Source organism: Aythya fuligula, chromosome 2 (assembly GCF_009819795.1).
Source record: "Aythya fuligula isolate bAytFul2 chromosome 2, bAytFul2.pri, whole genome shotgun sequence".
Taxonomy (NCBI): domain Eukaryota; kingdom Metazoa; phylum Chordata; class Aves; order Anseriformes; family Anatidae; genus Aythya; species Aythya fuligula.
In genome coordinates, this window is record NC_045560.1 from 155,309,122 (window position 1) to 155,331,683 (window position 22,562).

At 37.6% G+C, this 22,562-nt stretch overlaps 1 protein-coding gene across 2 annotated transcripts in view; it reads right to left on the reverse strand.

The window, feature by feature from the left end:
• TRAPPC9 (trafficking protein particle complex 9) overlaps positions 1 to 22,562 on the reverse strand; it is a 448,124-nt gene that overhangs the window by 233,034 nt on the left and 192,528 nt on the right. For both annotated transcript variants that reach the window (XM_032180822.1, XM_032180821.1), the window contains 2 exons: positions 19,176 to 19,329; positions 8,312 to 8,402 (listed from right to left, as the gene is read on the reverse strand). In XM_032180822.1, the coding sequence (XP_032036713.1) occupies positions 8,312 to 8,402; positions 19,176 to 19,329 (245 nt within the window). The remainder of the gene's footprint in view (positions 1 to 8,311; positions 8,403 to 19,175; positions 19,330 to 22,562) is intronic.

The window sequence follows — 22,562 nt, forward strand, 5'->3', positions numbered from 1 at the left end:
AAATCTCTTAAGCTAGAAAAGAGACAATTAGCAGCCGATTTTGAGAGAAAGAAAAAAAAAAAAAAACACTATAAATGAGAAGAAGAGAGAAAATGAAAAAGAGAGGACTTCAGTCAAAGCTTGTATTTCCTCATACAAATCTGTCTGTTCTAGTCTTATGCTCGTACTGTTGAGGTTTTGACAGTTGGAAGCTATTAATTTCAGCATTACAAGGCTTATTGAGGTGGATTTATGTTCTTTAAAGTCATTAATTCACTTCTGCTTCCTTGATGAAATGAGGGACTACTTCAGAATGAGCACTGCAAATTAAACCACCTTGCCTCCCCCCAGATCGTCTGTTCCCCAGAAAATTTCTACTGATCATAGACCAAGCTGCCCTTAAGTAAAGGGTCAAAACACATTAAGGGTGTGGGGGGGTGTGCCCAAATGCAAATACTTTTAGCAAAATACAAAAATAAAAGAAAAGGCTTCCATTGAATTTGTTAAACTATGAACTTCTAAGCTACAGCTTCTCCTCAGAAGATGTCATAATCCAGTCAAAGGACGCCCTTTTTCCGTAAAAGAGTCTCATCTAAGTCCAGGGTAGTCAGTGAAAAGACTGCTTTCATTTTACAGCACTCATGCCATTCGGTTCCAAGCGAATTACTTATTTTTTTAAAGAGAAATAAAAGCTGAATAAAACCAGAAGCTAGATAAGGAAAGCTGAGCGTATGCCTTCTGGAACAAGGCTTCCTTTCCTGCTTACTGCCCGAAACCAATTACGTGTTGAACCTGTCCTACATAGGCTATTCAGAATATTCCTGATTGTAGAATCAGCTTATTTTTCATTTCTCATTCTCTGCACACTTAACTGTACAATTCATTTAATTGCTGGGTAATTAAAATCCTGCCTGATCAAAGCATCTTTCTTGCCTCTCTTGTTCATACATACATCTTCTGATCTTTTTTTCCTTTATTCTTTGTTAATTGTCCACAAGCTGAACTATATTTTTCTGAATTTTATTCAAATGGTATCTTCTGTGTCCATCAAAGTAATAGAAATCTATTTCTCTGCAGATTCGGTGATACTTTTCACTGACTGCTTTACAAGCCAGCTTCTTTGTCCTTTCAATCTTCTTCCTTATAATTGTCTTTGAACCTCTTTTTGGAAATATAACCCATTTTCTTGATTATTTCAATAGCTTTTCATTTTTTAATTTGCATGTTCAATTAATCTATTATTCAATTTGCTTCTAACAGTACCTAGAAAATTAAGCACCTTGCTCTGACTGTGCAACAATTTATCATCCTTATGGTATTCCTCAATCACCTGTTATGGCTTAACTGCAATCTCATAAGCAATATTCCTACAAAGAAGTAACCTATGTATGCCTTTTTTTTTTTTCTTTAAAAAGACAATAAGGTTTTGTAAAATGAAATAATGAAAACAAAGTAAGTCACTTAACTCACTGTAACAAAAGGTATTAGGTGTGTGTGCCACAAAGTTCTGGGTTTCACCTTCCTTTTCGTATCTGATCAAATACCATCATCTGGTAGTTTCCTCTCTGCCAGTATTCCTGCTCTAAAATTGTATTAAAATCCTTAAGCATCTTAAAAATTAAAAAAATAAATAAATAAACTGCATTTATTAACAGACGGGTACTATTCAGTTTGTTCTTATGCCAAAAGTTGCCTGATTTCAGCAATTTCTTCCCCTTCTTGCAACCTGGTCCTCTGACAGATTTCCAGCAATTCCACTTATTTCCTATACCCTGATTTTGATAAATTAAAGAATCAGTATCAGAGAAAGTGGAGTTCAAAGCAAGAGGGACTGTCTCAGATGTTTGAGTCGGGAACACAGAATCCACCTGCCAGATTTACTCAACTCGGTATCTGAGCAGATTTTGTTCGGTGTGGTAACATAACCCCATAATCGTAAACCCAACAATAAGTCTTCATTATTTGATCGCCTCCAAAACTTTACTTTTTCCTGCTCTGGTTTGATTATAGCTCTTCCGTAAGAAGCTTCCCATGGGAGGTTTCATTAGAGACTTGTGCAGACATCCCATGCACCTTTCCTCACAGCTGAATCACGCTGGTAGCTCAGAGCTACACTCAATCAATCCCTCTCCAGTCACTTCAGACAGCTGAACTTCGAGCAGATTTCTGTGTTATTGGGCTCAGAACAGATAATCTTCCTTTCTGGACTTACATTTCATCCATTTTGGTTATGGTGCTTTGATTTTTGAGATTATCTATTGATTCCTGCGTGGTAGCCTGATCTTTTTGAAGAGACTGTGGTGCTTGTCTTTGAGCCAACAGCATATTTCATCAGTATGTTCTTCTTCCTCGTCTTTTTTTTCCTTTTTCTTTTTTTTTAAAGCAAAAATCACTATCAGTTCACACTGGCAAAGTCGTAAAAGAATGGTTGTAGACCAGTGCTTAGACAACTCCATTAGTATTTATTACTCCTTTTCCCTTCCAGCCTCTTCTCCCTGCTTTGATAGAAATTCTGGGCCTGCAGCTTCAGCTACCAGTTCCTTCAGAAACCCAAGAAGGATGTAACCACTGGCTCTCTACCCAATCTAGGAGGTTTTGTTCATTTATTTTCACCTTTTGGTGCTCTCTTTATTCTTAGTACCTTTTCTGTGAAATCGCTACTAGGCAAGTTATGTCTGAAACCCTTTCTCTGCAAGTTTTTCCCCTCAGTTTAGAGTAACCAAGGCTTTGGTAAGAATTAGAAGCAACAGCTGATTCCTAGCATTTCACACAATAGCATGTTTTGACATGTGAGAATGTTACTTTTGTGCCAGATGCCCTAGTTTTATCAAGTTAGTCCTTTTTTTTTCAATGTACTACCCCAGTCCCTTAACACCTCCCAGTAACTAAAGCATGTTGCTTATTTGACATTGCCAAAATATCCTCCAAAGCAGCCTGCACACAAGCTGTTAAGATACGAAAGTGTTCCCACCTCTCTTAATTCTTAAAAATAAAAATGAAAAACCTGAAGGTTTTTCTAAATGGATGAGAAAGGTTGGTTACCTAGTGAAATTCATTTACCACCCAACTGTTTCTCGGTTTCTGCCTTGCTATGAATCACACTGCGATTCTCTCTCTCATAGACAACTTTCTCTTCAAATTTTCTGGCTACCATTTTCTTGGTTTCAACTTACTTCTGATGGTAATAGCCAGCCTGCTGTAATTCTGAAGTACAAAACATTTAAGAGTATTTTAGTTTAATAAATGACTAGAATAATAACTAATATTTTTGAAGGACAGACCCTGATATACCCACCCGATCTCTCCATATTCCCAAGTTTATCCCTATGTAATCCACATGATCCTGTGATAATGAGTGATTTGTGTATTAAAAGAGAAAGTAAAACTGCTTCCTTGCAGTTTCCTCTTAAAATTATTCTTTTAACAAATACCAAGATGTGATTCAAAGATGGAGGATGAGCAACGTTGTAGGACTGCCCCAACTAAACCCAAACTGTTAGCAGTAATCACGTCTGCAGAGATCTGGCTCTTTTTAAGTGAGTTCTTGGAGGAGGAACAAACTGTCAGGATGTCAAGATAGCATCCAGGACACAGGCTAAGGATGTACGACTTCCTCATCTACTCACTGACAAATACTTCAAAATGTTTTCCTCTGTATTCAGGACATGGAGATTTGACACTGCTGCAATCTCGGAGTTAATCACATAAACTGTGGAAAGGAAGATTTAATTATGGTCTAAGGTCAGACTGGAAAATACAAAATAAAATGGGCGAGTAGCTTCAGTAATTAATTTTAAGATCCATTAAATACATAAGCTGTGAAAAATTATTCTAATTTGATGCTCTTTAAAACAAACAATATGTTATTGAGATAATTTCTTTAAAAAGTAATACTTTGTAGGATGTTTTGTGAAACATCACCAGACAGAACTTCCAAACAAGCTGTTGTGGACTGCATCCTCATAAAACACATCAACATACTTTAAAATCTACCTTTCCTCTTGATGCTAACTACTTGCAAGGGACAATTTAACACCATCCTTCAGTTCTGACTTTTTGAGTTTTCTGTAAGCACAACATGCCTGCATGATGCAAGTAAACCAACAATTTATTCTGGGCCCACAACAAAATGTAGTATACTCCACCTATATGTAAATAACTAAGACTTAGGCTATCAACCACCACTTTCCTTAATTGTGATCTGGAAACAACATTTAACAGCAATATTGTTAGTTTTCCCTTCAATAACATGAAAATGAAATACATTGCACTGTAAAAAGGTGTATAAAATTAAAGGAATTGTTATCAGCTGTCTTGAAATTCCTATTTATTAGAAAATAAGAAGTGAAGAATGAATGAAATGAGCAAATGAAATAAAAGAATGTATGAAAGCAAAAGGTATTTCTGGATTTTGCCTGGGGTGATGCTCAATCATCGCATGGTTCCTAGAATATTACTGCAAATACAGCCTTTATAGCTTATTTATAATCATTGGTTTTCAGTTATTCAGCCAGTTTCTACAGGGAAGGAAAAGCTAAATGTTTGCCCTATATATTATGACGTGCAGCACTTCAAGATTTGTCTACAATTCTAAATTCCTAAATCAAACTTCTTCAATGAATCTTCACTCTATCATGTATGAGGACCATCAGGAAAAACATCTTCACCCTGTGGTTGCAGCCAGCAACAGAAGTTCGGTTTCTTTTGCTTTACAAAGGAGGAGAATTGCAAAAAACTTTCCGTTGTGAAATTTATGTACAGCATGCAAAAAGTTGGGAACCTCTCCCTTTAGATGTGGTTGTCAAATCTGAATGCAGGAATATCCTGGGTCCAACCTATTCCAGGTTCAATCAAAAGCCCATTTCAAATTCAGTCTATTTCAACTTCAGTAACAACATTTTGTGTATGGCATTCGTACCTATGATTATTTCCCTATAAAACGCAGAAGAGTACCATCAAACTGATAAGTGTTTGGTCTCCAAATTCTGCTTGCTTGCAAAACGTAGCAACATAAATCAAATACAGATCGAAAAAATATCTCACTGCAAGCAATTACAATTGCCTCCATCTGATCGTTTGCAAATCAAACCCCAGGACTTGCATGACATATGTACGCCTTGGAAGAGTCTTGGTTCTTCTCATTAAACTTTGCAGGCTATGTTTCCTTGATTTGATCATATTAATATATGCACCTTAAAACCACATCTATTCCTACACTTGGTTTGTTGCCCAGCAATAAAAAGAAAATATGTCATAAATTTTAGAGAACATTGAACTTGCTGGTGTTGAGCAAGATCATGTTTTTCAATTACGTGTGATTTACTAACCTTGCTAATAGACAACTTCATTTTACGGAGATGTCCTAAATCTTAAAATCAATTTTAACAACACATTAAGAACTCTCCCTCTCTAGCCTTTGACATATTTTCTTTTTTACGATTCCTTATGTTTTAAATACTGTTCCCTTCCCCGGTCATTTAATCATATGAAATCACAACCCACACTGTCCACTAAGAGCCACTTTTTTCCTCCATTTGACAACTCTCAGAGCTGACTTCTGACCCTTAGACCAAAACTTCACCGCCACTAACTTTTAATTTTATTCTTTGCCTTGCCTTTGGTGAAACAAAGACAGGACTGTCAAGTTTACATGAAAAATTATTTCAATATGCTTTTATAATTTTAGAAATGTAGTGTTAACTCTAATATAAATTACATCAAATTTAAAATAAATTTTGAAGTCCAGCTTTTATAATTTTGAACAAGAGCCAGCCATTTTTTTAAATCAAAACCGTGTTAAATATTCATTCGTGTTTCAGTGTGAGCCCTTATAATAAAGTAAACCCTTCAGTGTAACCATCAATATAGGAAAAGCTTTGAGTAATCATAGGATCAATTTCTTTATACAACACGAAGGCAACATTTCTTAGCCAATATATTCAAAGGTTGTATTACAATGATGGCTAATATGAAGAGTGTTTATATTAAAACACAAGTTCATCTTTCTTACAGAAAAGCAAAGCTTAGAGCAAAGCGAGGTTCTGACTACAAACAGGATGATGATTAAGAGGAAAGAAATTCAAGTGGCCGACACTGCCATATTACATTATTCTTAAAAGTAACTTATCAATAACATCAAAAAAATATCAGAGAGGCAGGATGATAAAAGAACATTTGTAAAATACTGCTGCTTTAATTATACGTATTAAGATGACAGGTCTTTAAGTAGCAATGGTAACGGTCAAAGAACGTTTAAGACAGCTTGCATAAGATTATCTCAATATTGGTATTCAGCACAGACCACCACCACTAAAAAAAGCGGATTTGTACAAGAGAGTTAAGGTCTATAATAAACCACACGAAAGCACAAACACTGTTTCTATCACTTCAAAGCAAAAGGAAAAAAAAAAATCAGGAAAACAAAATGTGCATTACATCTTTGATGATGATTTGAAACATGTAACACTTTACTATGCCTCTAACAGCTGAGTAGGAAACGTAATCTGGCTAAAATTTAGAGTCTGAAGGACAATGTGTCACACCAGAAGACAATCTTTTAATTCCTCCTCCATCCCATACACTAATAAAATCAAAATTAGCCTGCCAATGCCATGGTACCCCAGCAGCTTTCCTCAGGATGACTGCAGGTAGGTTTACCTGGCCACAAGGTGATGAAACCAGGTAGCAAAGATTCAGCTACTGAATATGGGAAGTTAGAGTTGAAACTGAAATTTCTCCATTGCTTTTTCTTTTCTTTTCTTTTTTTTGTTTTCAAGTAAAATCAGACTTTACAGGTATGAGACAGAGAACATCATGGAGTGTTGGTTGGTGTTCGTATGTTCTCACAACTACAGCAACTGCAACTCTAACTGAATTAAGCAACCACATGAGAAATTACCAACTGCACAGGCAACTGGATTTTATTGTAAATCGGTGCTACATTCATGATTCCTGAATAATTCATCAAAATATCAATGAAAATCACCATTTAGGCAGGATTAGCAAACACAGCCCTATGCTTCTAAAAGTCTCTTTGACTTAGACGCTATAAGGTGGACTTTGGCAGATAACTGAAAACTAAAAGAAAACCAAGAAAATAAAATGAAGAAGAAGAAGAAGAGGAATTCATCCTTAAGATAATCTCCTGTGCAAAAATGCCAAGGAAAGATTTCCAAGCCCAGAGCCCAGACTACAAACCTGTTGAAGGTCAACGGCACTCGGTAGAACTAAGATGACTCCCAAGTGACCTGAGATGACAACATCCAACACAAGCTGCCTGTTTTACTGATGAGGACCAAATCACCAAAGACAGACATTCAAGCAAGTGTTACCAAATCTTTGAATCCTCTGAAGAACAGCTGCCAGGTAAGCATGCTTTCAGAGACAGATGCTTGAAGTTCAACATGTTTGCAACACACCAGATTCAAAATACTACCAGTTTTAGCCTTCTTATCGATATATCAGGTGCATACACATTTTGACATATGAGTAGACGATGGTCTGCATGCTTGAAAAAAAAATCTGAAAGAATAAATGTATGCAAATAATAGGATTTGGGGTCTTTTAAGTTTAAATAATTAGCTCAGACAATGCTGATGGACCATTGCTCCTTAAAAGTGGTCCCCTCTGAGTCATCAAATTAATTAGAACAAGGAGCACAGAGTTAAATTTGCTTTTCAAACAAAGACTTTGAAAACAGTTTTCTTACAAACACGGCACTTCTTCTGTAACCGATCACTGTAACAAAAGAGTTGGGGATAAAACACCCCACGTCCCAAAATCTCTACACAAGCCTTGTTAAGAACCTCAGACACAAGCCAAATTATCACACCTCTTCAAAATTAAATCAATTAAATATTTAGCTGTTGGAACATCACTGTAAATACAAAGTTAAGATTTATTAAGATTACTAAAAAAGATACTAATGCAAACGTCTAGATTAGGGTGAGAAATATACCACAAATAATATTGCAATTCCATATGAAAACGTTTCAGAGAAATTACTTTAAAAACACACACTGTCAGGCAAAGAGAAAATTTAAGCAGCAGCCACCTCTCCTGCAAAACAACTCAGACCACAAATTACAGGAAAAAGTGCATGCTCAGGTTTCATATACACCATCACTGAACAGCGATACTTAAAATAAAATTGATATAAATTTTACGGTTATATTCAGCTAAGCAAAACATCTAAAGGAAAAAAAAAATCCTAGCAGATTCTTCTGTATCACAGAGTACCAGAAAATGAAAACATTACCATTCTCATGCAGCCAGAAATTACAAACCAGTACGTCCTCAGAAGAGATCATCAGTAGATTTTGACATTACTCACCCCACTGGAGAGGAGCCAGCTGTAGATGCTCCAGGACCAGTTGATTGAGAACGCCTTCCACACTTGCTTCTCCTTCACGCTTCAAGGAAGGGTAAATTAGAATTAAGGAAAACTTTGATTCAGAGAGAAAAAGAGCATGTAGCACGCACAAATTTTATTACTGGAAATCAAAACTGCAACTTCAAGATTCATTAAAGGTTCAAGTTTTGTATTTGGTCGTATTAGTCAGTAAATTGGCTAACAATAGTAATTAGAGCAATTTGTATCTCTGGAATATAAAAATTTAATTCCACTGAGGAGCATTAAATATAAATATGCAAAGGTAAAAAGTGTCTGAACAATAGTACAGCACAAGGGGAAAAAAATCTGGAAAAAATGCAGAATCTGTAAGTATGTGGTGCAGGTTCATAATTCAAAATGACAAGAACAATTTGGAAACAAAAAGAGATAAAATACAAACCAGAACAAATGTGGGGTAGGTCAGTTTTGAATATTGGCTTGGTGCAAGTTCTGTGGCCATACGAGGAAGGGTAGAGAATTTAGTGACAATGTCATTATTTAATATTTAAGGTCTCTTCCAACCTGAGCCAGTCAATGATTTTACGAAGGGCAAACATCAAACCAGAATCACACGGGCATGTAACCTGCAAGCTTCCCTTCTACTCAGTCCTGTATGAACCCAGTGACAAGCTCAGACTGAAATGAGAAAATATATTCTTACTCTAAGGACAGCAGAGAACTGAAATCACCTGTTGGGAAAAAGAGAATCTCTGCATTTAAAGGGCTTCAAAACCAATGGAACACAAAGGTATCATTTTCCATTTAAACGAATTCATAATAATAATTATAAATAATATACTAAAATGATATCTATATAATGGGGTGCATCAGGAAACTTAAGTCAAAGAGCACTGGATTTTTTTTTCCTAATTCTCTGATTTCAGAAGACCACTGAATTCAAAGGGCCTTGAAGGACATACAAACATTAGAACCACTTTGTATTTAGCCAGAGTTGCACTGACTGGCTTTGGCACAATTTTGTACCGCAAAAAGCTCCTGTCTCAGGTCAGCTGAGAGGCATCACCTTCTTTGTGCCCTCCCTTCAGGTATTTCACCTTCAGGAAGAAGTGGACGTGGAGCAAGCAGGGCTCAGCACATAAGCTTCTCAAAAATTCTCCTTATCCAAACATAATAACCAGATGTGAAGTGCTGTCCCAACATCCTTACAGGCTGAACTCCCAGGAAGATGCCTCGAGGCTTTATCCAACTACTCCAAAAAGAACTGGAGCCATTTTTCCCACAAATGGATAAAGAAAGATAGAAAAATCTATGAATTTTTATAAACAACTCCTTAAAGCCATCAGTTCTTTTTCTGCAAAACTCTGAAAAGGGTGGCTCATCATCAGACTGATGAAGTATGTTCTCATCTGAGTCATTTAAAAGAAAATTAACAGGTACTGAAAACAACTAATTTCTAGCACAGGACATAAAATTATGTATTCTTCAGAAGGTTCAAAAAAAATAATAATCTTGAAACCTCAGACTAAAAAAAGAAATCACAAATCTTACCAGAAGAATTTGAAAAGCTATAAACAACATTGCAGAAACCCACCTATTTGGAAAGTTCAGGACAGCAGACTGCCACCTCAGAAAAACATCGCTGCTGAAAAATAAAAGCCAGGCCACCAGCACAACAGAATAATTGCCATAAACCAAACTGTGAGATAGAGAATACATATTTGGAGGGCTTTATAGACGCAGCAGATAAATAATTCTGTTATCACATCTTTAATCTAAGGAATACAAGCGAGGGAAAGCACTAATAAAAAGGCAGTATTTTAAAGAAGTTTTAAAACAGAGCGGTTGCCATTACCCGTAATGTTAAGCTAACTTAACTGTAATTTACTTACAACTGGCTCACAGTGGTGCCTGGAATATTACAAATTTTTACTGCTTAAAGCTCCATGGAAAGCTTAATGCCTCAGATACCATTATGAAATGACTATAAAAAAGGTGATTCTCCAAAGTTTATTGTTGGTAAATGCTATCAAAACAGATCCATGTATTCATAAGGAAAACACATTTTTGCAATTTCAAATTCAACACATCCACAGATTATTTCTACAGCCACCACAGATTATTTCTATAGCCAACAACCTGTTCAACTCGATGCAGAATATTTTGCAATGTACGTGATACTTCTGCAACAGACCAATAAAAATATGGGAAGTTCCTCCAGGTGAGTACAATATTCAGAAGAAAGTCTATGTTTAGGTCATTGTTCCCACCCTCTGGCAAATATGTACAACGATTTAAATATATATATGCATATCAACTAATAAAAATTACCTTTACACACTTTTTAACCCCCATGTCCAGTTTTTGTTTCCTGGTAAAAGACACCAAAATACTGGATCAAGTTCCCTGGAGCAATGCCCAGATGATTATAGAGTGCTGGAGCACACGACATAAAAAGCTGAGAGAACAGGGTTTGTGTGGTCTCGAGAAGAGAAGAAAGCCTAAAAAGAAATTTTACTGCTCTCTGCCATAGTGGGAGAGTATAGAGAAGATGGAGCCAGACTCTTCTTGGAGGAACACAGTAGTATGAAGAGGGGCAACAGACACACGTTGCAGGGCATGGTGTTCTACCAGACCTGGAGAAGTTCCTTCCAACCTCAATTATTCCCTAATCCATTTTGTCTTCAGGACAAAATAGACTCAAATACAATACTGATGTCCAAGTTGCACAAACTGATTCAGAAAATGTGCTTTCGCTTGGCAGCAAATCCCCAAAGTGCTTAGTTTTTAACAGGCACCTAAGATCTTGACCACAAAGTTCCCTAAATACCCAGACCAGGTAAAACTCTGCTGCCAGGCAGCCTCAAAGACAAAAATCACTGAAGAATCACAAAGAAACTCGGTGTGGTGGGATGGTCTGAGCATGCCTAGCGGGCACGTAGAGCACTGAATTTCAAGCCTTTGGTTGCCAATTAAAGCAAATCAGCTGGTTCCACTCTTTGCTCAAAGTGCAACCTGATGAATCTCTCCCAGCAGGGCTAGGGAGGTGATCGTCCCCCTGTACTCAGCTCTGGTGAGGCCGCACCTCGAGTACTGTGTTCAGTTTTGGGCCCCTCGCTACAAGAAGGACATCGAGGTGCTTGAGCGGGTGCAGAGAAGGGCGACGAAGCTGGTGAGGGGCCTGGAGAACAAGTCCTACGAGGAGCGGCTGAGGGAGCTGGGCTTGTTCAGCCTGGAGAAGAGGAGGCTCAGGGGCGACCTTATTGCTCTCTATAGGTACCTCAAGGGAGGCTGTAGCGAGGTGGGGGTTGGTCTGTTCTCCCACGTGCCTGGTGACAGGACGAGGGGGAATGGGCTTAAGTTGAGCCAGGGGAGTTTTAGGTTAGATGTTAGGAAGAACTTCTTCACTGAAAGGGTTGTGAGGCATTGGAACAGGCTGCCCAGGGAAGTGGTGGAGTCACCATCCTTGGAAGTCTTCAAAAGACGTTTAGATGTAGAGCTTAGGGATATGGTTTAGTGGAGGGCTGTTAGCGTTAGGTTGGAGGTTGGACTCGATGACCTTGAGGTCTCTTCCAACCTAGAAAAATTCTGTGATTCTGTGATTCTGTGAATGACAAGGTCATGATCTAGAATGCAAAAGTCATTGAAAAAAAAATGCTCAGATAAACAGAAGTACAGGCTGTTGAAGTCTGACTTTGTAGATTAAATCTCCCTAAATAAGCCTCCACACATTTTCGTGACCTGCCACAGTGATCAGAAACTTGCTGTTCCATAGCAGTCCCATTTTGAAATGTCTCAATTCTAAGAGCAAATTCTTTGTTTTTAACAGCACACGCATCAGCCTGGAATGAAACAGATGACTTCCAGTTTCCGCTGCAACTACTCACGTTTGGCAATTCAAGACTTTGTCTCTTGGCCAAGAAAAAGAGTTTCAATGTGGGCCTCGGATGCAATGAACACACAACAACCAGATACTATTGAGGAAAAAAAAATAATAATAATTTTACAGAGTAGACACCTTCATTTCATGTTGTTTTTTTTTAGCAACAACAGATTGTGTATGATGTAAACTGTTTCATACTAAAAACATGAATGACAATCAAATGAATTGGTTATTTCCCCTAGGAAAACGTTAGATTTTTATACCAACTTGGTTGCCTAATGTGTGGTTGGGTGCCTCCATTTATAACTCTGCATTGTTACCTAAAACCTGCAGCTTAAAAATACAAGAGAGTTTTAAAAAACATTTCTGTATTAAAATTACTGACTTTCTTTTCTCTCTGCTATGCAGCACTCCACACCTTGCATCCTTCTACAAAGATTTATTTTCACTAACATATTTCTGAGTTCTTTTGCAAATAAATACAGGTGGGAGCATGCTCACGATCATAAACAAATTAGCAAATGTTCATAAATAAGATTATACTAATGAAAAACAGATTTAAATGATTAATGAACACAGTTTACTTATAGCAGTAGCCTTAGTCATATTTTAAGCTTTCTGCTGTACTATTATTGTGGTATTTTATTACTAAGACTAATTACATGCAGTTATTAAGGTACCTAAATTTAAAAGTTACTATTGCAAACAATTGCTGATGCTAAGAAGCTGTATGGGAATGTAAAGCTCCATTCAAATAAAGTTTTTCTTAGGAAATCTATCTATAATGATTTAAAAATGCCACAACATGCAATATTCCCCTAACTGGCAATTCATAATTATGATCAAGATGAAGTCAGAACAGACAAATAGAAAAGTAAATTTCAGTAACAGTTACCAGGGGTTTGCTGTCAAACCCAGACAGCATATCAAATGAGATGACTCAAGTTTCTGTCCAATACATAATCATTTCAAAATTTTGATTGGCTACTTAGATGATGAAATACAAACACATTCATAAAATTGATGTATTTGGAAAAGATGTCAGTGTTCAGAAACCTAATGAATGAGTGGGACTTTTAAAAATCAGTTAGGTGAAATTGAAGGAAGAAAAGTTCCAAGTATGAATTGGAAGGAGTCAACAAATTCATAAAGGGAAGTTGGGAATAATTATTCAGGTGGAACTATATGCTCAAAATCAATCAGATATAGGACACTTGGAAAAGAAAACATGTTATTCTCAGAGCAAGCATTGCTTCTGAAACATGGAAGATGCAGCTTTTATTTCATGAGAAGCCTCACCTGAAGTATTGCTTCCAGCTTTGGATTCCACATATTGAGAAAAACATAGCAATGCGACGGAAAGAAAATGTGGTTTGAAGAAAAAGACAAAAAAAAAAAAAAAGCTGGCAATTAGGTTTAAATATAGAAAAGAAAAATCGGAGGAGACATAGGCTGCAATTTCAAAACCTGTAAGAAAACATTTAAAATAGGACAGGCTTCATATAAATCACAGAAATTAATGCTTAAAAAAAAAAAAAAAAGAAAAAAAAAAAAAAAAAAGAAGTCTAACTATTGGAAAAGTTAAAAAGGGAGCTTGATATTTAAGGTAGCACTGGAAGTTTCATTTGTAAAGGCTGCTAGTGTGAGGTCCCAGATGTTTTTATCAATGTGAATCCAAAACTTTACCGTCTCATTTCACTGAAACAGCATTTTTTTCTTAGGAAGATCAGAAATTTTCTCAGTCTGAAAACAAACCTGGGAGAAGCAGGAGACGGGGGCAGGAAGAGGAATTTTCCACCGCGTGGCTGTGCAAATCACAAAATGGAAGCCAGATTTAGAGGTTACTGTCTGAGTCTATGCTCAAAGGGTGGAAAACATCAAAATTATATCAGGTTGTTCAAGGCCTTGTCCTGAATTTTTAGGTATCATCAACTGGAGGCCCAAGAGGCCATTTTTCTCAGCTTCTTCTTGCACCTTGTGTGCTACAGCTCCCTCATCATGTTGGTGGCCTCCTACATCATATTTTCAGTATCTCCATCACACTCAAACATCAAAACAGTACAAAGTATTCCAAGTGCAGACACAGAAGTGCCAAGGGGTTGATAACAGTCATTTATCTTGACTTGCTGGCTATACTCTCACCTGTGCCGGACAGAACAGAGTGAGCCTTCATCAATACACGAGTGCAACACTGACCCATATATGATGATGTCCAGCAGAACCCAATGTTCTTTTTTTCTAGCCATCTCATTTCTAGCCTATATTGATGCACAGAATAGCTCCACTCCAGCTGCAAGAATTTCCTTCGTTGTTGTTGAAATCAGTAGGGTTGCTCCAATCAACTTGTCAAGACCAACTCCAACCCAACCTTGTCAAGAATGCTCTGAGTGACATCCTTGCCCTCCAAGGTATTTCCACATCTCGGCAATTCAGGCATCCACATTCTCCCACACATGCTTGTCTCTTCTCTGTTGTTCTCCCACTATTTTAGAGCCTTTGGTGTCCATCCCGTGAAGTACCAAGCTTAAAGCCAAGTTCAGTAGACCAGCCAGGCTGCTGGCAAAGGTGTTCTTACCTTACTTGATCAGGAGAGGGTTGAGAAGAAGCACCCAGCACTACAGGATGGAGATACACCACTCAAAACACAGCAGCAAATTATGCCAAAAAACACTAGATATAAAACTAAAGCATAAATAACCTCTTGATGGTTAGCGAAGTTGCCCCTAGGCAAACCTTTCAGTGATCCCTACAAAAAATCCCTTCAGCCAGCTGAACATTAATAAATTCTCATGTGTTTTTCTGAAAACAAGGATCACTTGAAAATGACCAAATTCTCTGAAATGAGTCTGAACATATCCTAATTTCTTCAGTCAAAACGTAGCTGGTAGAGATTAATCCAATATCCTGACGAGCAATAGTCAATGGTGGGTCTAACAAGGACTGTGGTAAAGAGCACAAAGAGAAATTTAACCTACCCTTCATCTTCCACATGGCAGAAGTGACATTTCTTAGCTCAAGGGTTTGAAGAAACCAGGTACAGAGTAGCGGTATGAACATAAAAAGACACAGCACTCAGCAACAGATATAGCACTCTAAAACCTTTAAAGAACTCTTAGTACAGATGCCTAGATCCTTAAGACAGAATGCATAGAAGTTCCTTGCAGAAAACATAAATTTTGTTTAAAAATATTTAGAAAACATGAAGAGAAGCATAAGTTGAAAATATTAGCCACCTTAATACTACATGTGCTCCATCTGTTCTAATCCTGTGTTAAAACAACAAACCTTGGTTGTTAAGCTGATACCAGATGCCATCTACCAGATGCTAAAAAACAAGACAGCGTGTTCTTAATTTAAATTATCTCAATACACCTATAATGTCAATGACACTCTAAATTAAATTACTTCAGAATTTTTCTTAATTGAAACGGCATGGCAGTAAGCTTTCACAGAAGAAGGTCTATTTTCTGACTAATTTTCATTCTATCAAAAATGTACAGAGGTTACACTGAATAATATACCGCCGTGTTGTCTTTACCTCCTGCCTTCAGCCCTCCAAAAATATATAATAATTGATCAAGCGTTACAATACTTTCACAAATGAAGCACTGAAAAAAAAAAAAAAACATCACTCGAAACCCTGAATATTTCAATGAATAAAATGTATTTTATATTTCAATGAATAAAATATTTCAATGAATATTTCAATGAATAAAATGTGCTTTTCATACTGGAAGATATTCCTGATGCTCCTCAAGACATTCAGACGCAACTTGAAGTCCTCATTATTTGGGAACTATTTTTGGCCCTACAGGGGTTCTGTATAATTTTTCGCTACATCCTGAACAAAAGGTCCTTGAAAGCAAGGAGAGGAGGGCAACAAAGTTGGACACATGAGAATGGCAGGAAGCTGCACCAGGGCAGCTGGACTTGATGATCTTTGTAGGTCCCTTCCAACTGAGCTATTCCACTCTATTCAAAGGCATCCACACATTTAAATCTGAAACCATTTCTACCACATATCTAATTATATTTAAAATATAAAAACACTTGACACAGGAGACGCTTACCAACTTTTCTGTGGTTACTTACGAACACTGAATCTCTCAAATTCTAACCATGGCAACTCATTTTTCCACTTTGCTGTATTCACAGAAGCACACATCAGTTTTTATTCATTTCTAATAAATTAAATAATATACCCCCTCCCTCGTAAACAATACAAGACTGCTTGTAAAAAAAAAGTCTGAACTGTGTTCCCTAAAGCATACTTATATTCTCATGCATATGTTTAGCACAGAAAGATTAGCCGGAGAGTTCAACGTAGTTCAATAATGGCAGATACCAAAGAGATTGCTTTTTCTTACCTTTCTAAAGGCTTTTGCAAGAACTCCTTCTCTAGTAAGGAATAAAAACAACTATATCCCTTTGCATTTCTGCAAATACTTTTTATCTCTTCGCCGCAGGCCTCTGAAGGAAAACAAAGCTTACACAGTTAAGCTATCCGTCCATTTCTTAGCTTATCTTTCCACAAGTGTGTCTGAAATAAGATCTGCTGGCCAGCATCAAATTAGTCTGGTGGAAGGACAGCTGGCTCATAAATGTGAGAAATTAAGTTTCTCAAATTTAGCAGAAGTGTGAGGAGAATTGTTTGTTGGTTTATTTTTTACATTTTTTTTCACCTGTTTACACCTAAATGTTTTGGGGCAATCCCAGACAGGAGTACAGCCTGGGAGAAGAACTCATTGAGAGCAGCCCTGCAGAGAAGGACTTGGGGGTTCTGGTGGACAAAAGGCTTGACACAAGCCAGCAGTGTGTGCTTGCAGCCCAGAAGGCCAACTGCATCCTGGGCTTCATCACCAGAGGGGTGGGCAGCAGGGTAGGGAGGGGATTGTCCTCCTGTACTCTGCCCTTGTGAAGCCCCACCTGGAGTGCTGCATCCAGGGCTGGGGCCCCCAGCACAAGAAGGACGCGGATGTGCTAAGAGAGGGTCCAGAGGAGGGCCACAAGGTTGATCAGAAGGCTGGAGCACCTCTCCTGTAGAAAAAGGCTGAGAGAGATGAGGATGTTCAGCCTAAAGAAGGCTGAGAAGGCTCCGGGGTGATCTTACTGCAGCTTTTCAATACTTAAAGGAGGCGTATAATAGAAATGGAGAGCAACTTTTTGCTCAGAAAGATAATGACAGGACAAAGGGGAATGGTTTTAAACTAAAAGAGAGAAGATTTACATTAGAGATTAGGAGGAAATTCTTCACTCAGAGGGTGGTGAGGCCCTGGCACAGGCTGCCCAGAGAAGCTGTGGGTGCCCCATCCCTGGAGGTGCTCAAGGCCAGGCTGGATGGGGCTTTGGGCAACCTGGTCTGGTGGGAGGTGTCCCTGCCCATGGCAAGGGGTTGGGACTAGATGGTCTTTAAGGTCCCTTCCAACCTGAACCATTCTGTGATTCTATGAAAACAACACACACATTTCTTCAAGAATTTTTAAGCATACATGTGTGTAATTCAGTACCTTAGGTCAAAATAGCTTTGGTTCTAGGAACAAACTAAACATTCATAATAAATCTTAAGAGCACAGAAACTAAAGCTTGCACTGAATTTAACACAGAGAATTCACTCGTTATTCTCTTAGTTTTCTAAGGGCAGATTTACATGCCAGCCATGACGGTTTGGGTATCGAGAGCTGGGTTCAAATACAGAACACAGCATGGATGTAAACAGTGTTGCTCAGAAACAGAAATGAATGAGAATGTAGTTTTACACCCTGACAAAATTATTAAAACTATGCACTCAATTCCGACATAAGAATTCAACTATGCTATCAAAGAATATTTATATCTTTCCATAACAGAGAAATTTTCTAAGTGAGTTCTGATTAAATATTGACATTTTTGCATAAATGGAATTCTTTCTGAGATGTTGCCTGGGGAGTCTGGATGGAACTAGGCACTAGGAATCTCATTTATATCTCAAGTTTTGCCTTTGACTAATCCTGTATGGCTTTGTGCCGCCTTAATAATGAGGAATAGAAAAAAATCATTTCAGATCACTAGATAAAAGTACAATTAAAAGCACAAAAAGACATCCCTAAAGATAAACCATGATTTGACTGCCACTCTTCTCTCATTTCCTGCCAGCCATTATCACACTAATGTGAGGATGATCTGAGTGAAAAATATAAATCTCCTGAAGGATGCCGAGTATCAACACATGGCTGGGGGGGCTGTTGGCTGCAGAGAATGTTTCCCTGATGACAATCATGAAAAAGCGTATTTCTGACAAGCAAAGCATTTAGAGTTAGGGAAGTAATGTAAGTTACAGAAACACCATTGGTTTGTTTTCACTCTAAACTGAACGTATATGAAAGCTTCTTAATGTAAATTCTTATTATTAATAATGAGGGAATATTCTACTGCATTTAGAACGATTAGGAGGATTTGATGTTTAAGATGACTAAGTCATCACTGAAGTCCTTTCTAAGCCTTAAAACAGCTACCCAAGATAAGATATACAACGGCATCTATTAAAGGACTTGGAAATAAATTATTCTAATGTGTTCTGATTTGCTCATATTTAATTAAATATATGAAACCTCATTAAACCAGCTTCACATCTCTCTTTATGATTCCCTTACATGGTGTGGGGAAGAGCATAGAAAAATTTGACCCTATGAAACTACTACTCATCAACCCTAACTATGCTTCCTCAGTTCCCTAAATGTTAGGAGAAACACACAGGGTTTGTGGCAGGCTCAATGATTCAGGCAAAGCCATTAGAGTAAGACCCAAACACCATCTAAATAATATACAGCACAATTAACCTTAAACAGTCTATAATTATTACAAGCTTCATCGTTCTAATTACTTTTCTTTTCAGTAACACTGCTATAAAGTGAGTTGAATTATAAAATAAGATGTCATAGGGCATCTATTTATGTATTTTTAAAGCAAGTATTTATGAAAGGATATAATTTTCCAGCAAATATCCAGCTTGCTGTTAATCTCCAGACCTTTTGCCTGTTGTCTTTCTTCTTCCAGCTGCTTTTCGTTTGCAAACTGTGTCCCATCAGCAGGAGATTCGGGGAAGCTCTCAAAATTGAACTTGTCAACTTGGATAGCCATACTGTAACAAAAGGAAAAGAAAGAGGGGAAAAAAGGAGTCTCACTATGACAATTTTACAAATATTACCTCTGCAGAAAAGGCAGAGCATTGTAAAACCAAGCACTACAATATTATACTGTATTTGTTTCGCGGGCATGTGGCCTATGGACTGATAACCCCCATGATTTATGCTAATGAAAACAGAAGTGTGTCCATTCAAGATCATAAGATTAAAAAAAAAAAAATCATCAATTAGCATCTTAATGCCTTTGTGAGTAGTGCAGAAGTTAGCTGTTTTGCTGTTGCAACTCACTGTGGCTGTGCAGGTGTCCATCTGCCTTTAGTCTTGGTGTGTAAATGCTCCTGGTGTGCTTAACAGGTGCTAAAAAAGCAACAAAATTGGGCCAAATGCTGATGAACGTACTATTAAAAGTTATTTATTAATCTCAACCTATACACAAGTGAAGTGCTGTGTTCAGTTTTGGGCCCCTCACTACAAGAAGGACATCGAGGCCCTGCAGCGTGTCCAGAGAAGGGCTACAAAGATGGAGAAGGGCCTGGAGCACAAGTCCTGTGAGGAGCGGCTGAGGGAACTGGGGGTGTTTGGGCTGGAGAAGAGGAGGCTCAGGGCAGACCTCATTGCTCTCTGCAACTGTCTGAAAGGAAGGTGTGGGGAGCTGGGGGTCGGCCTCTTCTCACGGGTAACCAGTGATAGGACCCGAGGGAATGGCCTCAAGTTGTGCCAGGGGAGGTTCAGGTTGGAAATGAGGAGACATTTCTGCTCAGCAAGAGCAGTCAGGCACTGGGACGGGTTGCCCAGGGAGGTGGTGGAGTCACCGTCCCTGGGGGTGTTCAAGGAAAGGTTGGGCCTGGTGCTTAGGGACATAGTTTAGTGGGTTATATCGGTGGTAGGAGATGGTTGGACCAGATGATCTTGGAGGTCTTTTCCGACCTCACTGATTCTATGATTCTATATAGAAGTGTGTCCTGACACAAAAACTAACACACTTAGAAAGTCATGTGTACTTCACTGGTTTTACAAGCCCATTTCCTCCATTTTTCCTTGGAATTTTTCCTTACAAAAGTCAGGAAGGAATGACCAAACGATGTCAGCACTAGGGCTCAAATATGACCCTTCCCTTTTCCTTTGAGAAGATACTTGAATCCTGCCTAATGTATGTTAATGAATTACAGGCGATATTGATTTCAGTATCATAGTCTAATTCATCAGTAGCAAATGGTTAAATAATTGCTTTATTAAATGTATGGTGAGGCATAAAAGCAAATTAAATTAAATATATTATGCTATAATGCATACTAAATACTTATATGTTAAACTAGAATCACTAATCTAATATAAAAGGGAATTTAGAGCAGCTCACATCACATGAAATGTGGTTATAGCGGATCTAATATAGTGTGCTGCCAAAACAGCTTTAATTTCCTGAATCGTCTGAAATAGAAAAATAATTAGGGAAGAATTAAAAGATATTGCTCTTGAGATGACTTTGCTCTTAAAGAAAACACAAGACCAAGCAACTATTTTTTTAAAACCATTCATGAGGAAATTCAACTACTATCAAAGAAGGGGTATGAGAAGGGCATTTCACAAAACACCCAAGGTTACTATTACTCCTTTTCTCTATTTCTGCAGATATCAAAGATGGAAACCAATTCCAAATGTCGCCAAAAGGAAAATACTAGTAACAGAAATCAACATGAAAGGACTTTGAAATCCCACCAGACCAGAAGAGATTTTCAATAATTAGCATTAATTTAACAGAATGCTGACCTTAAAAAAAAAAAGTGAGAAAAGATACAGTAATTACAAAAAAACAAGGAATAATCTAAAGCTTATCAGGTTTACTGCGGAAAGATGAAACAAAATAGGCCCATCATGCTTCACCCTGAGCAAAAACTGACATCTCAGAAGAAGACATTAACGTTCCTCTACCTTCATCATGAAAAAGTACAAATACAGCACTGAGACGAAGGTGGCAAAATTACTTTCTATAAGCTACCTCCTCTGAAGACTGTGTCTTTGCTCATCTTTGCATTTAAAAATCAAAGTAGTAAGAGAAATTAATCTATTCCTCTCTAAGGGGTGTTTTTGTCTTGGCTATTTTTTCTCCAGCAAGAGATCATTGCGAATTCTTCATTTGCATGCAAAGATCATCAAGTGCTGGGCATATAAAAAAAAAAAAGCTAAAATGAGCTGCCAAAAGTATATCACAGAAACTGCAGGAATCAAGCCAGAAATAAAGAATGTAATGAAAAACACCTAGACACAATCTGTGCATTAAAAAAAAAAAAAAAAAAATCAGACCTGAAAACAACAACAATTCTTATTGTTTTTAAGCATGATACGAATCTGTAAATGCAGGTGAAGTTTCCTCTGTTTTGCATGGGCAATGCATGCAGAAAACAGAGATGCAACAAGAACTTTGTTTCTGAGATTACTTCATCACTTGGTGGTAAATGACCAGATGCAAACCCAGCACTTAATTTCTATTACACATACAGCACTGCATAAATTCTTCCATAAATACTCATAGGTAGTTACCTATATTCACATTTCAACAACAAATTATCACAGTTTCTGAACAGTCAACCATATTTAGAATGCATCAGCCAATGGACCTGGCGAACAGCTCATTTATTTACCATGCCACACTTTTCCAAGTAAATACTACAGTAGAAAAACATTTCTGCCCAATAATATTTAATTGAAGGCACTGAGATTGCATTCCTCTGTTAATGAATCATTACTGGCACTATGGTATTTTTTGTGTGTGGAAATGAAATATGCATGTAAGCACTTTTCCCCCGATAGTCTACAACAAATTCACATCAGCTTCAGGAATACAGGCTAGATTTTTCTTAATAACACTTCATTGTACAGCTCTGAAATGACTTGTATTAGCTCAAAGGTATGGTAACTTAAGTAAATAGGGCCCCTAGTACTTAGAATTAATTTCCCAATGTTTTTTGTTAAAAAAACATGTTTTTATTTATACTGTGCATAGTGTTTTAACACACCTCATGTCACTTAAAAAAACAGAACACCCCCAACATACCCACCTGCTGGAAAGTGAGAGGTCTGAGTAAAAGAGAGAGAACTACAGGCAGAAAATATCACACTAAACAATATTACAAATACAGCTGTAGGCAGGATATATGAAAACAAACATAATAACATTTTGCAAGAGTATGGTTACACTCAAGGTGCAGCATGACAAAATTATATCTTAAGT